This window comes from Halichoeres trimaculatus, unplaced genomic scaffold, assembly GCF_033239565.1.
Source record: "Halichoeres trimaculatus isolate MK-OKI-2021-1 unplaced genomic scaffold, fHalTri1.1 fHalTri1_scaffold_9, whole genome shotgun sequence".
Classification (NCBI taxonomy): domain Eukaryota; kingdom Metazoa; phylum Chordata; class Actinopteri; order Labriformes; family Labridae; genus Halichoeres; species Halichoeres trimaculatus.
The window spans coordinates 19,199,422-19,215,942 of NW_027437188.1; the positions used below are offsets into that span (position 1 = coordinate 19,199,422).

At 40.7% G+C, this 16,521-nt stretch overlaps 1 protein-coding gene and 15 non-coding genes across 18 annotated transcripts in view; 15 read left to right on the plus strand and 1 right to left on the minus strand.

The window, feature by feature from the left end:
- The window catches only part of dync2h1 (dynein cytoplasmic 2 heavy chain 1), a 115,406-nt gene that overhangs the window by 28,363 nt on the left and 70,522 nt on the right, over positions 1–16,521 (minus strand). For all 3 annotated transcript variants that reach the window (XM_074679184.1, XM_074679185.1, XM_074679183.1), the window contains 3 exons: positions 6,622–6,782; positions 5,600–5,725; positions 880–990 (listed from right to left, as the gene is read on the minus strand). In XM_074679184.1, the coding sequence (XP_074535285.1) occupies positions 880–990; positions 5,600–5,725; positions 6,622–6,782 (398 nt within the window). The remainder of the gene's footprint in view (positions 1–879; positions 991–5,599; positions 5,726–6,621; positions 6,783–16,521) is intronic.
- On the plus strand, positions 8,288–8,360 carry trnam-cau (transfer RNA methionine (anticodon CAU)). The gene has a single exon. It is a non-coding gene; the product is annotated as a tRNA-Met (tRNA).
- On the plus strand, positions 8,703–8,775 carry trnam-cau (transfer RNA methionine (anticodon CAU)). Its single transcript has one exon. It is a non-coding gene; the product is annotated as a tRNA-Met (tRNA).
- trnam-cau (transfer RNA methionine (anticodon CAU)) lies at positions 9,210–9,282 on the plus strand. Its single transcript has one exon. It is a non-coding gene; the product is annotated as a tRNA-Met (tRNA).
- Positions 9,703–9,775, plus strand: trnam-cau (transfer RNA methionine (anticodon CAU)). The gene has a single exon. It is a non-coding gene; the product is annotated as a tRNA-Met (tRNA).
- trnam-cau (transfer RNA methionine (anticodon CAU)) lies at positions 10,209–10,281 on the plus strand. Its single transcript has one exon. It is a non-coding gene; the product is annotated as a tRNA-Met (tRNA).
- On the plus strand, positions 11,227–11,299 carry trnam-cau (transfer RNA methionine (anticodon CAU)). The gene has a single exon. It is a non-coding gene; the product is annotated as a tRNA-Met (tRNA).
- trnam-cau (transfer RNA methionine (anticodon CAU)) lies at positions 12,252–12,324 on the plus strand. Its single transcript has one exon. It is a non-coding gene; the product is annotated as a tRNA-Met (tRNA).
- trnam-cau (transfer RNA methionine (anticodon CAU)) lies at positions 12,765–12,837 on the plus strand. Its single transcript has one exon. It is a non-coding gene; the product is annotated as a tRNA-Met (tRNA).
- On the plus strand, positions 13,278–13,350 carry trnam-cau (transfer RNA methionine (anticodon CAU)). The gene has a single exon. It is a non-coding gene; the product is annotated as a tRNA-Met (tRNA).
- trnam-cau (transfer RNA methionine (anticodon CAU)) lies at positions 13,785–13,857 on the plus strand. Its single transcript has one exon. It is a non-coding gene; the product is annotated as a tRNA-Met (tRNA).
- On the plus strand, positions 14,278–14,350 carry trnam-cau (transfer RNA methionine (anticodon CAU)). Its single transcript has one exon. It is a non-coding gene; the product is annotated as a tRNA-Met (tRNA).
- On the plus strand, positions 14,784–14,856 carry trnam-cau (transfer RNA methionine (anticodon CAU)). The gene has a single exon. It is a non-coding gene; the product is annotated as a tRNA-Met (tRNA).
- trnam-cau (transfer RNA methionine (anticodon CAU)) lies at positions 15,297–15,369 on the plus strand. Its single transcript has one exon. It is a non-coding gene; the product is annotated as a tRNA-Met (tRNA).
- trnam-cau (transfer RNA methionine (anticodon CAU)) lies at positions 15,810–15,882 on the plus strand. The gene has a single exon. It is a non-coding gene; the product is annotated as a tRNA-Met (tRNA).
- trnam-cau (transfer RNA methionine (anticodon CAU)) lies at positions 16,323–16,395 on the plus strand. Its single transcript has one exon. It is a non-coding gene; the product is annotated as a tRNA-Met (tRNA).

Below are 16,521 nucleotides of genomic sequence, written 5' to 3' on the forward strand. Positions count from 1 at the left end.
TGGATGACCTTTACAGTTCCTGTGGTGGCAGTGGTAGGCAAAGACACATAATTTCACATGTATGTATCACTTTATTTGATTATTGGCAGAGCTTATACTGTAAATCTGACAGAGATTAACTGAATAATTTATGGATGAATCCTAGCTCCAGTCTGGGGGGCAGTTAATATTAATAAGTCTGTGTGTATTTGTTTGGCTGTAGAATGACAAAATAGCTCTGGTACTTGCTTGAAAACTTGCTTGTCCAGTACTCCCCAAAAAATTACAGCATACTTACAATGGTACCACTCGGGATACACTCAGGATGCAAGGGCATACATCCAATGTTTTTCATTAACTTTGGACATGATGGGATGCGACTGTGTCTAAGAGTGAAAACGAACGAACAGAAAGTAAAGGAAAGGGCTGTTTATGCTGCATGCTTGGCTGCTGAAGCAACTAACCCCTTGAGCTGGACTCCCAACAGAAACACACTGAGCACTAAACCATGCTTCACTAAAGCACACGCTGCAGGCTTCTGTATCTTTGGTATATCTGTTTTGTGTATGTAACGTTGTGATGTTTTTTAAGTCATGTGATATTCAAACATAGAGATTCAGAGATGCCTTCTATGAATGAAAAAGCTTTCACCCTGAATATAAATGAAAGAAAAATAAAGCCACATGACCCTGTGTGCTGACAGAAATCACAAGGTTTGGTTATTGTTTGAAAATATGTGTTACACTGCATCGGGTCTATACTGCTCAATGCTAACTCTCTACCAAAATGTGTGGTGGTTATGGTTAGTGTGTGTGTGTGTGTGTGTGTGTGTGTGTGTGTGTGTGTGTGTGTGTGTGTGTGTGTGTGTGTGTGTGTGTGTGTGTGTGTGTGTGTAAGTACCTCATAAGTGATCTTGAGGCTGGACTGCAGCAGTATTGGAGGAAATTTGGGGTGAACTTCTGCTGTCAGCCAGAGACGGAAGCCTGCTTTTGGTTGTAACACGTTCAGCTCCTACAGAAGACAAACAGGACACATGTCAAACATGCATTCCACACAGATTGTGTGGAATTTATATCACACAAGGTACAAAGGCACCAGACAGTAAATATAATGGTTAGCTTCACACAAAACTAGCATACAGACAGTTCTTTAAAATACTGGAAACTTACTATTTAGTTTGGACAATTAGAGAAGAATTAGGGCTATTTATTTCAAGCATTATCCAGCAGCTGGAATATGTTGGACGTTTCATATTCTCAGGTGTGTATTGTACCATGTCTATCTCAGTAGAATTCTAAAAAGAGAAATGACTTATCTTGTTCAATCTAATTGCACATAAAAACTACATATATCGCAATAAAAAGACAGAGACTTTGTGAATTAAAAAAAAAATCCCTTCTTAAACATGAAATAAATCGGACTGTTTCATTTTTATCTATTTATCCTTTATTTAACCAGGTTGGTCCCATTATAGATTAAAAACCTCTTTTTCAGCAAAATACTGAAATATTTTCAAACCTGCCCCCGTGCCTTTCATTTTAGATTTAAAAACATTGAAGGACACCAGCTCCTTTAGCTTTAAGTCATTCTGCAACTGGTTCCAAGCTGTGGGTGCAGAGTACCTAAAGGCTCTTTTCCCAATTTCTGTCTGAGCTTTTGGGGCAGGGGGCATGATGAGGTCCTGAGAACTCAGAGAGTTATGTCTGGTACTTTTCTGCATGATAGAGACACATAAATAGTGGGAAAGCAGACCAAGAACTGCCTTATAGATGAAAGTGTACCAATGTGTGAGCCTCCATGTCACCAAAGTAGGCCACCTAACCCGAGAGTACAACTCACAATGATGAGTCAGAGGTTTACAGTTTGTTACGTTAGCTCAAGGAGGCGTGATAGGCAGTATCGATCGTATGGAGACACCATGCAGGAGCATGCATGTACCAAAGATCTTCATAATCTAAAACAGGTAAAAAGGCTGCTGCAATAAGCTGTTTTTTTCCTTAAAAAGAAAAACACAACTTATTTTTGAAATAAAAACCCAGTTTCAGCCTCAGCTTTTTCACAAGACACAGTAAATGTGATTTAAAATGCAAAAGGTCATCAATCAATATACCAAGGTATTTGTAACAGGGTACAACCTCAGTCTCCTTTTCATCAACAGTACACAGCACACAAACATTTTGTGGCCTGGTCTTAGATCTAGTTAGAAGCATTGGCTTGGTCTTATCTGCATTTACAAGACAAGTTTCAATTTCTGAAGTATGTTTTGAAGGACCACAAAGGCACATTGCAAATGTTCAACAACTTCTAAATCCCTTCGACAAGATTTTTCCTTTACTTTATATACTGTCTCTTTACTACAGCTGTCAAATTATTATTTTTTAAATTAACTGAACTCACTTAACTTCAGAAATTAATATTTATCATATTTATGACCCTATCTTTTAGGTACCATTTTATATTCCAATTCACAACAGTACCTTGGTCCAAGACCTAGATATTACAAAATCCTGTCTGGTCTGCCAAAAGTTGTCACCCATTTGGCTACAGCACTACAGATAACTTCTTTGATTCAGTGTCATCCACAGCTATTTAGGGATTTTCACACTTTAGAATAATGCTCTGCTTGCTTTTGTTTTACAGGTGCCCTGTGACATAGCTGCATAAGCTGCACCTGTATGTGCAGCTCATTAATGGTCAGCGATTCAAGAAGGCTACTGTTGATTTGTAGATTTGATACTAAGTGCTTACAAGTTTTGACTCCTCAATTGCTATCCAAAAGCACAGCAGTAAAATCTCCATCTTTGTAGCACCACAAAGCAAGATGTACCACTTTGAGGTGGCCGTTTTTAAAAAAGGGGCACGTAGCATTCCATGAAAATAAATAAAAATCAACTTTTCCACAGGTAGTATGATGGCCTTTATTATATTGTCACTGATATCCTTAATTGATTCATTTATTCAAACTTTGTGCTGTCTAAAATGGAGCTCCAAAATATTCCTATTACAGAACTATTACATGGTTTACAAACTGTCTAAAATGACAGACCATTCAACTTATTTTTTTCATCTGCTCCTCTCTTTCTACATCTGTTCTTGTCACTGCACCTGTCCCTGTCCCTTCATTTCAATTTAAGGCTTTCTTTTTCCCTCCTCTCCTCTGACATTCCTTCCCCCTCTCCTTCTATTTTCCTCGAACACTTAAGGTTAAAAATAGCATGCTTGCACCTCGGGGTCTTGTGTCATCTGATTGGGTACTCACACACCAGTACACACAAGTACAAAACTACACATACACACATATATTGAATTGTAATCAATGTGTTTCTGCATCATTTGGAACCGTAGTCTTTCACATGGCAGCACATGTTTATTGAAGATTAAAATACACTGGAACTGACATCCCTCGAAGAAAACGCTGCTTTCTGTGTGTGTGTGTGTGTGTGTGTGTGTGTGTGTGTGTGTGTGTGTGTGTGTGTGTGTGTGTGTGTGTGTGTGTGTGTGTGTGTGTGTGTCTGAACTGATTATAACATTCCAAGAAGCAAAGAGATAGAAGCACAAAAAATGAAAAATGGAAAGATAAAAATAGGGGAATTGCCTCAAAAATAAAGATAGTGACACTCAACAGGTCTTTTTCACTTCAACAGAAAGTTTTGATTATTTATATTTGTGCCTTTATACAGTTTTTAAGATTCCTAACTTACAAAAACTCCTTATTACAACTTGGTCCCAACAATTATTTACTTTGTTGTTACTAATGTGATTCTAAAAGATATAGTTTGATGTAAATGCATGTCACTATTTTGTCTTTATCTTTTTTGCCGATGAAGATAATTTCTGGATTGTTGCTAAAAGAAGATGGTTTGATTAGACTATGTATGCATAAGTTGATGGATGGGGTGGGTGATGTAAAAAATGAGGGATAGAAAACAGTGCAAGTGGAAGAATATAAGCAGACAGGGATGAGAGGACATCTGCAGTGCCAACTTCAATTATGAACACTGACCGCTCAGCTTCTCTGCCTCCATTCCCTCCTTTTTCCTCTCCCTATCTGACCAACTGGCTAAGTGAAGGAAAGAAGGACCAGTGAGACAGATGGCCAAAAGAAGTCAGAGATTTTTAAAAACTACATCGAGAGATACAGTAAGACAGAACAGATGGTCACACATTCAAAGACAGAAACTAAAACAAAACCCTATCTTGGTAGAATTTCCACCTGCTTGTTGTGGAAGGGTTCATCTTCCCCTATGCTTTGCTCCTTTCACATCTACTGTGTCTTCATTCTTTTTTTTTCCTATGCTCCCTGCCTCCCTTGCTCCCCTTGTTGCGTCAGCTTTTCATTTCAGGCTCCACTGCAGAGAGCTCAACCTCATCGGTTGCTGGGCAAAGAGCAAGACAAAGAAACACCGAGTGAAAGACAGACAGATGAACAGACAGAGAGGTTGAGATATGCAGTATGGTGAATGAAGGTAGAGGCAGGTTGAGGCAGGTAAGGAAGTAGAAGTCAATCCAAAATATAGACAAAAAGAACAAAATCATGAAATACTAAGTACAGAGAAAGGCCAGAAGACCTGTGCACAAGTACAGAGTAATGAGTTGTGTTTTTAGACAAAGTAAGAGCACATACTACTCTGAACAGAATTAGTCTCTGTCTAAATTGAAAAGAAGGACACATACAGAGACAAAAACAGAAAGGCCGATCACTGAAAACAGCTGTGTCTTTCCAGAAAATATGGCCTACTGCAGTAACACTTAACAGAGCTCCAGGGCAAGCACATGGACACACGAAAAGTAGTTGACACATATCAACCCACTTTGAGTTGTTCACAACTTTTAGTGGGTGGCTGTCAGACATCCAATACAATGGTTCAACCCCATCCACTCAGGAAAATCAACTGTTTTACAAAAACAGGAGTGGGTCTTTTTTCTTTTCTTTTCTATAAACCAAGATCCTGTTACAAATGAAAGAAAAACACCTTCTAATACACAGATTGCACTACCTGGCAGTATATCTCTCAAAATCAAATTAGCTATGCTGCTATACATTTCTATAAGCTTTATTGTTTAGCTATCATTGTGCCATTTTTGAGAACAGGAATTTTAAGAGCACAGGAAGAATTTCATACACCCAGTGATGATATGCAAAACTTAACATATTTCCAATTCAAAGATTTTTTGGCCTGACTCCTTCAAGTTTCGCCCCTTTCTTTCTTTTTCTTTCCCCAAAATCTACCAGAATGCAACAGTGAGGTTGTGACAATGTGACATAAAGACTTAAGGCTTAAAGAAATGTTATGTTTATGTTTTTCCCACACAGGACTCATTCCACTGGATTTTCCCAATGGGGACTGATTTTTGACCTTGCACCTGGACCCTCGCAAGATGTTGTAGGCACAAAGCTCCCAATTAACACCTAGTGGAACTCAGTTTGGCTGTAGTTTTAATAACTCTAGTAGAAAATGCTGATGCTACACTGTTGTAGACAGTCACACAACCAAATCCAAAAACAGCAAATTAATGCATCTGTACCTGAGTTTATCAATAACATCCATTTTTATTATCCAACAAGAGAATAATCATCTAAAAAGTCTTACAAAGACTCTTAATCCCACAAAGTTCTTACCTTTTCCAGCAGGGGCAGCCATGTAGTGACAAGGTGGAGGTTTTTCAGGCAAAGCCAGTCTCCGTTTCTGGAACATTCTCTGAGTGTAGCTAAGGCCACATCTGCCTGTCCCTGACCCATGGAGATCTAACAGAGAGAAAGGGAAGGAAGGGATTAAAATTAGGAGCAGTGAGATAGAAAATTTGATTCTTTATTGTAATCTTCTAGTTGGGGAATTCATTTTCTGTATTCACCTTTCTACTCAATCACAGAGACTGAAGTACTTACTGCATGAGACTCTAAATGTAAATGAAAAAGTAATTTAACAATAGTGTATAACAATAGTGTGACTCATACACACTTTGTTCATCCTTTATTTCCCTTTTACAGGTTCACTTTTTTATAACAGATGGTAGTTGTTATGGAATAGTTTTCTCCTTGGTAACAAAGAGATCATAGAACCCTTAAATCTGTGAGCTGATTACTCATAGGATTACACCCTTAAGATGAAATGATGATACTATAGGAAAAATAGTACAAAAATGTGGTCTGTGTGTTTGCTTTGTTTGTTGATTAAAATTAAAACATAAGCTTAAAATTTTGAAATCTAAGAAAAACTAAAAGAATATACATATGCACCTAAGAAATGACTTATCCCTTATACACATTTTTGTTGTTTTGTTTTTTGAGATCTGAGTCCTTTAGTTCTTTAGAAAATGCCACAGATTATGGATAAGGCCTTGAATTAACAACAAGAAAAAAAAAACTTATTGGGAAGAAATATTCTAAACATGAAACCAAAGTCTTTGGGCTCCAGGGGCAATATGGTTAAAAAGCTGAAACTTAAAGAAATTGACAGAAGGGCAACACCAGGAGTGGAGCCTCAGCCTGCGGCTTAATTTGACTAAATTCAAAAGGGTTGCTTTCCTGAATCTCCCAAACATTAGTGAGCTCAACTTGCATTGCATCTGATCTGTTGAAAATATTCCCTTGCACCAACTTGTGTTATATCTCTTTAGCCATTTATTGCTGTCATTCTCTACCTCATGATAGTTTTCTCTGCCCACAGTTTCAGTTGCCAATTCTGCAAGCTCTTGGGAGGGGTCTGCCCCTGGTGAGATGATCATCAACACGGGCTCCCATTCCAGTGTCTCAGCGTAGAGACGCCGCAGATTTAGAGGAGGAGGGGAAAGCTCTTTCATACCTGCAAAGAAGATAGAAAAGGAACATGAAAAGAATATAGGTGATAAAAGGGATCTGTACATTGTATGCAACATTTAACATAATGACAATGTGCTTGTTTTGCACTCAATGACTTGCATGCACCACACAGAAAGGGTGCACCTGCGGTAGACAGAGAAAGTCAAAATAAAAGGGAGAGAAGTGGCTGGAAATTCTAGTAAGTTGCATTCCATTGGGAGGTTGATGGAGAGGCAAAAAAGGAGAAAGGAGAAAAAGACAGAGCAGACAGGAGGCAATGGTGGAAAAGGGGAGAGAGCGCATAAGAGGAAGACACTGAGACAGTGTGAGAGATTAGAGAGGTGATGTGCTGTGCATACTGAGTGCTAGGTATGCAGCACTATTAACCACACATAACAGAAGACTATAGTGACATCCCCCTGGTATTGAGAAGCCAGACTATTTGTATTTGTTCCTGAGTGTGTATACATGCATGCGCACAAGGTTATGGAAGAGAACATCTTAGGGTCACCTTTCGCTTTATCACAATGAAAACACCAAGAAAAACAGTCATCTGACTATCCCTTTTATCCTCGACAACAAAAAACAAAGCATCAACAGAACAGCCACATGCACTCATAAAGACTCAACTGCTTTAAACATGGGCAGGTTATCAGTATTCACACTGCACACCAACAGTAACTGTCCGGGAAAAGCAAAGTTCACCTTCATTTTCATGACACTATATCAGGGCAAAAAGGCAACTAACAAAACATTGCCATGGTCTCTCTATGGTTCAAACACTGCTCAGTGTAGAAAACAGAGAGGGGCTTAAATAAGTGAGCAGGCACTTTGTCACACAAATAATTCGCATGGGGATAAAATTTGGAAAGAAATTATTTTTTCTTTTTGTTCATTAAAACAGCATTCATTTTCAAGAAATTCTTAGATTTAAGAACTGATTCTGCAAATACATAAGATGTTTTCTTAGTTGATTGATGAAAAGTTTAACAGTAGTGGAGAAATTGATCATGTGAAAAAAGTGTGTTTTGGAGAAGTGAAAGTGCATGTGTGGTTGTTTTCACCCCAGCATGGCTATGTGCATGAGCAGTGCCCAGGCCTGGACTGGGAGGATTGAGTGAGATTAGTTTTAAGAGGATTACAGACCATGCCTCATTAGCATACAGATTTACAGCCAAAATTACATAGACACAATCTCTTCTTCACTCCTGTTCTGTTTTTATCTGTCAATATTTTGAACACTCATTGGGAAACAAACTCTTACCAAAATCATAGACTTGTACGCAGATAAAAACTCCACCAGTAGTTTTACTTAAGTCCAGAAGTACAAAAAAAAAAAAAAAAAAAAAAAAAAAAAGTTTTTAGTCGACTTGACAATAACAGAGAGGTGAAGGCAGATTTCAGGAGAAAGAAGTCAAACTGATTTAGGGACAAAACATCAAAAATGGCAACACAGCACAGTTAAAACACTGCCAAATAGATCAGATCTGGGCAAAGAACCATGTTCAGGCCTCGTTGGCGCAGTAGGCAGCGTGTCAGTCTCATAATCTGAAGGTCGTGAGTTCAACCCTCACACGGGGCAGGTGTTTTAAAAACAACAGACAACCAAACACAATGAGGACCTTTCATCATACCCTTCACCTAAAAGACAGTAAAAGATGAACATGTCAAGAAGTCAGAAAAATTGCCCCCTCATGGTTGCAAGCTACATTGGCCTTGTTTGGAATGAACAAGGGATTAAAGGACAAAAGGAAACAAGTTTTTGAGCATTCTGCCTAATGTTTACACTTGTGAATGCTCTTTGAACAATCATGAAAGTTTTAGAGACTACAACAGAAATGAGAGATTCACATCAAAAATGGCCTCACAGCAAAGGGTGCAAGACTGGCCAATGGGTCATATTCTAGCACCAACACACATGCAAGCCTCGTTGGCGCAGTAGGCAGCGCGTCAGTCTCATAATCTGAAGGTCGTGAGTTCAACCCTCACATGGGGCAGGTGTTTTAAAAACAACAGACAACCAAACACAATGAGGACCACTGGGGACTATTGCTGTGCCTGATCAATCAAAAGAAAACCCGGGGTCACTTGCAAAGTTATCAACAACTAAATGCAAGACATTGAGGACAAGGAAGTGTACCTGCAATCTTCACCTTAAAGACAGTCAAAGAGTTTCATGTCAAGGAGTCAGAAAAATTGCCTCCTCATGGTTGCAAGCTACATTGGCCCTGTTTTGACAGTACAAAGGGATTAAAAGGACAAATGGAATCAAGTTTTTGAGCATTCTGCCTATTGTTAACACTTGTGAATGCTCTTCGAACAATCATTAAAGTTTAAGAGAGTACAGCAGAAATGAGAGATTCACATCAAAAATGGCAACACAGCACAGGTGCAAGACTGGCAAACAGGAAATATTCTAGCACACATGCAAGCCTCGTTGGCGCAGTAGGCAGCGCGTCAGTCTCATAATCTGAAGGTCGTGAGTTCAACCCTAACACGGGGCAGGTGTTTTAAAAACAACAGACAACCAAACACAATGAGGACCACCAGGGACTATTGCTGTGCCTGATCAATCAAAAGAAAAACCCAGGGTCACTTGCAAAGTTATCAACAACTAAATGCAAGACATTGAGGACCAGGAAGTGTACCTTTCCCCTTACCCTTAAAGATAGTCAAGGAGTCAGAAAAATTGCCTCCTCATGGTTGCAAGCTACATTTGCCTTGTTTGGACAAAACAAAAGGATTGGAAGGACAAATGGAATCAAGTTTTTGAGCATTCTGCCTGTTGTTCACACTTGTGAATGCTCTTTGAACAATCACGAAAGTTTAAGAGAGTACAGCAGAAATGAGAGATTCACATCAAAAAAGGCAACACAGCACAGGTGCAAGACTGGCAAACAGGAAATATTCTAGCACACATGCAAGCCTCGTTGGCGCAGTAGGCAGCGCGTCAGCCTCATAATCTGAAGGTCGTGAGTTCAACCCTCACACGGGGCAGGTGTTTTAAAAACAACAGACAACCAAACACAATGAGGACCACCAGGGACTATTGCTGTGCCTGATCAATCAAAAGAAAACCCAGGGTCACTTGCAAAGTTATCAACAACTAAATGCAAGACATTGAGGACAAGGAAGTGTACCTGCAATCTTCACCTTAAAGACAGTCAAAGAGTATCATGTCAAGGAGTCAGAAAAATTGCCTCCTCATGGTTGCAAGCTACATTGGCCCTGTTTGGACAGTACATGGGTTTAAAAGGACAAATGGAATCAAGTTTTTGAGCATTCTGCCTATTGTTCACACTTGTGAATGCTCTTCGAACAATCATGAAAGTTTAAGAGAGTACAGCAGAAATGAGAGATTCACATCAAAAATGGCAACACAGCACAGGTGCAAGACTGGCCACCCCGAAATATTCTAGCACACATGCAAGCCTTGTTGGCGCAGTAGGCAGCGCGTCAGCCTCATAATCTGAGGGTCGTGAGTTCAACCCTCACACGGGGCAGGTGTTTTAAAAACAACAGACAACCAAACACAATGAGGACCACCAGGGACTATTGCTGTGCCTGATCAATCAAAAGAAAACCCAGGGTCACTTGCAAAGTTATCAACAACTAAATGCAAGACATTGAGGACAAAGAAGTGTACCTTTCCCCTTACCCTTGAAGATAGTCAAAGAGTATCATGTCAAGGAGTCAGAAAAATTGCCTCCTCATGGTTGCAAGCTACATTTGCCTTGTTTGGACAAAACAAAAGGATTGGAAGGACAAATGGAATCAAGTTTTTGAGCATTCTGCCTTTTGTTCGCACTTGTGAATGCTCTTTAAACAATCATGAAAGTTTTAGAGAGTACAGCAGAAATTAGAGATTCACATCGAAAGTGGCAACACAGCACAGGTGCAAGACTGGGAAATAGGTCATATACTAGCACCTGCATACATGCAAGCCTTGTTGGCGCAGTAGGCAGCGCGTCAGTCTCATAATCTGAAGGCTGGAGTTCAACCCTCACACGGGGCAGGTGTTTTAAAAACAACAGACAACCAAACACAATAAGGACCACTAGGGACTATTGCTGTGCCTGATCAATCAAAAGAAAACCCAGGGTCACTTGCAAAGTTATCAACAACTAAATGCAAGACATTGAGGACAAGGAAGTGTACCTGCAATCTTCACCTTAAAGACAGTCAAAGAGTATCATGTCAAGGAGTCAGAAAAATTGCCTCCTCATGGTTGCAAGCTACATTGGCCCTGTTTGGACAGTACATGGGTTTAAAAGGACAAATGGAATCAAGTTTTTGAGCATTCTGCCTATTGTTCACACTTGTGAATGCTCTTCGAACAATCATGAAAGTTTAAGAGAGTACAGCAGAAATGAGAGATTCACATCAAAAATGGCAACACAGCACAGGTGCAAGACTGGCCACCCCGAAATATTCTAGCACACATGCAAGCCTTGTTGGCGCAGTAGGCAGCGCGTCAGCCTCATAATCTGAGGGTCGTGAGTTCAACCCTCACACGGGGCAGGTGTTTTAAAAACAACAGACAACCAAACACAATGAGGACCACCAGGGACTATTGCTGTGCCTGATCAATCAAAAGAAAACCCAGGGTCACTTGCAAAGTTATCAACAACTAAATGCAAGACATTGAGGACAAAGAAGTGTACCTTTCCCCTTACCCTTGAAGATAGTCAAAGAGTATCATGTCAAGGAGTCAGAAAAATTGCCTCCTCATGGTTGCAAGCTACATTTGCCTTGTTTGGACAAAACAAAAGGATTGGAAGGACAAATGGAATCAAGTTTTTGAGCATTCTGCCTTTTGTTCGCACTTGTGAATGCTCTTTAAACAATCATGAAAGTTTTAGAGAGTACAGCAGAAATTAGAGATTCACATCGAAAGTGGCAACACAGCACAGGTGCAAGACTGGGAAATAGGTCATATACTAGCACCTGCATACATGCAAGCCTTGTTGGCGCAGTAGGCAGCGCGTCAGTCTCATAATCTGAAGGCTGGAGTTCAACCCTCACACGGGGCAGGTGTTTTAAAAACAACAGACAACCAAACACAATAAGGACCACTAGGGACTATTGCTGTGCCTGATCAATCAAAAGAAAACCCAGGGTCACTTGCAAAGTTATCAACAACTAAATGCAAGACATTGAGGACAAGGAAGTGTACCTTTCCCCTTACCCTTGAAGATAGTCAAAGAGTATCATGTCAAGGAGTCAGAAAAATTGCCTCCTCATGGTTGCAAGCTACATTTGCCTTGTTTGGACAATACAAAAGGATTGGAAGGACAAATGGAATCAAGTTTTTGAGCATTCTGCCTTTTGTTAGCACTTGTGAATGCTCTTTGAACAATCATGAAAGTTTTAGAGAGTACAGCAGAAATTAGAGATTCACATCAAAAGTGGCAACACAGCACAGGTGCAAGACTGGGAAATGGGTCATATACTAGCACCAACACACATGCAAGCCTCGTTGGCGCAGTAGGCAGCGCGTCAGTCTCATAATCTGAAGGTCGTGAGTTCAACCCTCACACGGGGCAAGTGTTTTAAAAACAACAGACAACCAAACACAATGAGGACCACCAGGGACTATTGCTGTGCCTGATCAATCAAAAGAAAACCCAGGGTCACTTGCAAAGTTATCAACAACTAAATGCAAGACATTGAGGACAAGGAAGTGTACCTTTCCCCTTACCCTTGAAGATAGTCAAAGAGTATCATGTCAAGGAGTCAGAAAAATTGCCTCCTCATGGTTGCAAGCTACATTTGCCTTGTTTGGACAAAACAAAAGGATTGGAAGGACAAATGGAATCAAGTTTTTGAGCATTCTGCCTTTTGTTCGCACTTGTGAATGCTCTTTAAACAATCATGAAAGTTTTAGAGAGTACAGCAGAAATTAGAGATTCACATCGAAAGTGGCAACACAGCACAGGTGCAAGACTGGGAAATAGGTCATATACTAGCACCTGCATACATGCAAGCCTCGTTGGCGCAGTAGGCAGCGCGTCAGTCTCATAATCTGAAGGTCGTGAGTTCAACCCTCACACGGGGCAGGTGTTTTAAAAACAACAGACAACCAAACACAATAAGGACCACTAGGGACTATTGCTGTGCCTGATCAATCAAAAGAAAACCCAGGGTCACTTGCAAAGTTATCAACAACTAAATGCAAGACATTGAGGACAAGGAAGTGTGCCTTTCCCCTTACCCTTGAAGATAGTCAAAGAGTATCATGTCAAGGAGTCAGAAAAATTGCCTCCTCATGGTTGCAAGCTACATTTGCCTTGTTTGGACAATACAAAAGGATTGGAAGGACAAATGGAATCAAGTTTTTGAGCATTCTGCCTTTTGTTCGCACTTGTGAATGCTCCTTGAACAATCATGAAAGTTTTAGAGAGTACAGCAGAAATTAGAGATTCACATCAAAAGTGGCAACACAGCACAGGTGCAAGACTGGGAAATGGGTCATATACTAGCACCAACACACATGCAAGCCTCGTTGGCGCAGTAGGCAGCGCGTCAGTCTCATAATCTGAAGGTCGTGAGTTCAACCCTCACACGGGGCAAGTGTTTTAAAAACAACAGACAACCAAACACAATGAGGACCACCAGGGACTATTGCTGTGCCTGATCAATCAAAAGAAAACCCGGGGTCACTTGCAAAGTTATCAACAACTAAATGCAAGACATTGAGGACAAGGAAGTGTACCTGCAATCTTCACCTTAAAGACAGTCAAAGAGTATCATGTCAAGGAGTCAGAAAAATTGCCTCCTCATGGTTGCAAGCTACATTGGCCCTGTTTTGACAGTACAAAGGGATTAAAAGGACAAATGGAATCAAGTTTTTGAGCATTCTGCCTATTGTTCACACTTGTGAATGCTCTTCGAACAATCATTAAAGTTTAAGAGAGTACAGCAGAAATGAGAGATTCACATCAAAAATGGCAACACAGCACAGGTGCAAGACTGGCAAACAGGAAATATTCTAGCACACATGCAAGCCTCGTTGGCGCAGTAGGCAGCGCGTCAGTCTCATAATCTGAAGGTCGTGAGTTCAACCCTCACACGGGGCAGGTGTTTTAAAAACAACAGACAACCAAACACAATGAGGACCACCAGGGACTATTGCTGTGCCTGATCAATCAAAAGAAAAACCCAGGGTCACTTGCAAAGTTATCAACAACTAAATGCAAGACATTGAGGACCAGGAAGTGTACCTTTCCCCTTACCCTTAAAGATAGTCAAGGAGTCAGAAAAATTGCCTCCTCATGGTCGCAAGCTACATTTGCCTTGTTTGGACAATACAAAAGGATTGGAAGGACAAATGGAATCAAGTTTTTGAGCATTCTGCCTGTTGTTCACACTTGTGAATGCTCTTTGAACAATCACGAAAGTTTAAGAGAGTACAGCAGAAATGAGAGATTCACATCAAAAAAGGCAACACAGCACAGGTGCAAGACTGGCAAACAGGAAATATTCTAGCACACATGCAAGCCTCGTTGGCGCAGTAGGCAGCGCGTCAGTCTCATAATCTGAAGGTCGTGAGTTCAACCCTCACACGGGGCAGGTGTTTTAAAAACAACAGACAACCAAACACAATGAGGACCACCAGGGACTATTGCTGTGCCTGATCAATCAAAAGAAAACCCAGGGTCACTTGCAAAGTTATCAACAACTAAATGCAAGACATTGAGGACAAGGAAGTGTACCTGCAATCTTCACCTTAAAGACAGTCAAAGAGTATCATGTCAAGGAGTCAGAAAAATTGCCTCCTCATGGTTGCAAGCTACATTGGCCCTGTTTGGACAGTACATGGGTTTAAAAGGACAAATGGAATCAAGTTTTTGAGCATTCTGCCTATTGTTCACACTTGTGAATGCTCTTCGAACAATCATGAAAGTTTAAGAGAGTACAGCAGAAATGAGAGATTCACATCAAAAATGGCAACACAGCACAGGTGCAAGACTGGCCACCCCGAAATATTCTAGCACACATGCAAGCCTTGTTGGCGCAGTAGGCAGCGCGTCAGCCTCATAATCTGAGGGTCGTGAGTTCAACCCTCACACGGGGCAGGTGTTTTAAAAACAACAGACAACCAAACACAATGAGGACCACCAGGGACTATTGCTGTGCCTGATCAATCAAAAGAAAACCCAGGGTCACTTGCAAAGTTATCAACAACTAAATGCAAGACATTGAGGACAAAGAAGTGTACCTTTCCCCTTACCCTTGAAGATAATCAAAGAGTATCATGTCAAGGAGTCAGAAAAATTGCCTCCTCATGGTTGCAAGATACATTTGCCTTGTTTGGACAAAACAAAAGGATTGGAAGGACAAATGGAATCAAGTTTTTGAGCATTCTGCCTTTTGTTCGCACTTGTGAATGCTCTTTGAACAATCATGAAAGTTTTAGAGAGTACAGCAGAAATTAGAGATTCACATCGAAAGTGGCAACACAGCACAGGTGCAAGACTGGGAAATAGGTCATATACTAGCACCTGCATACATGCAAGCCTCGTTGGCGCAGTAGGCAGCGCGTCAGTCTCATAATCTGAAGGTCGTGAGTTCAACCCTCACACGGGGCAGGTGTTTTAAAAACAACAGACAACCAAACACAATAAGGACCACTAGGGACTATTGCTGTGCCTGATCAATCAAAAGAAAACCCAGGGTCACTTGCAAAGTTATCAACAACTAAATGCAAGACATTGAGGACAAGGAAGTGTACCTTTCCCCTTACCCTTGAAGATAGTCAAAGAGTATCATGTCAAGGAGTCAGAAAAATTGCCTCCTCATGGTTGCAAGCTACATTTGCCTTGTTTGGACAATACAAAAGGATTGGAAGGACAAATGGAATCAAGTTTTTGAGCATTCTGCCTTTTGTTAGCACTTGTGAATGCTCTTTGAACAATCATGAAAGTTTTAGAGAGTACAGCAGAAATTAGAGATTCACATCAAAAGTGGCAACACAGCACAGGTGCAAGACTGGGAAATGGGTCATATACTAGCACCAACACACATGCAAGCCTCGTTGGCGCAGTAGGCAGCGCGTCAGTCTCATAATCTGAAGGTCGTGAGTTCAACCCTCACACGGGGCAAGTGTTTTAAAAACAACAGACAACCAAACACAATGAGGACCACCAGGGACTATTGCTGTGCCTGATCAATCAAAAGAAAACCCAGGGTCACTTGCAAAGTTATCAACAACTAAATGCAAGACATTGAGGACAAGGAAGTGTACCTTTCCCCTTACCCTTGAAGATAGTCAAAGAGTATCATGTCAAGGAGTCAGAAAAATTGCCTCCTCATGGTTGCAAGCTACATTTGCCTTGTTTGGACAAAACAAAAGGATTGGAAGGACAAATGGAATCAAGTTTTTGAGCATTCTGCCTTTTGTTCGCACTTGTGAATGCTCTTTAAACAATCATGAAAGTTTTAGAGAGTACAGCAGAAATTAGAGATTCACATCGAAAGTGGCAACACAGCACAGGTGCAAGACTGGGAAATAGGTCATATACTAGCACCTGCATACATGCAAGCCTCGTTGGCGCAGTAGGCAGCGCGTCAGTCTCATAATCTGAAGGTCGTGAGTTCAACCCTCACACGGGGCAGGTGTTTTAAAAACAACAGACAACCAAACACAATAAGGACCACTAGGGACTATTGCTGTGCCTGATCAATCAAAAGAAAACCCAGGGTCACTTGCAAAGTTATCAACAACTAAATGCAAGACATTG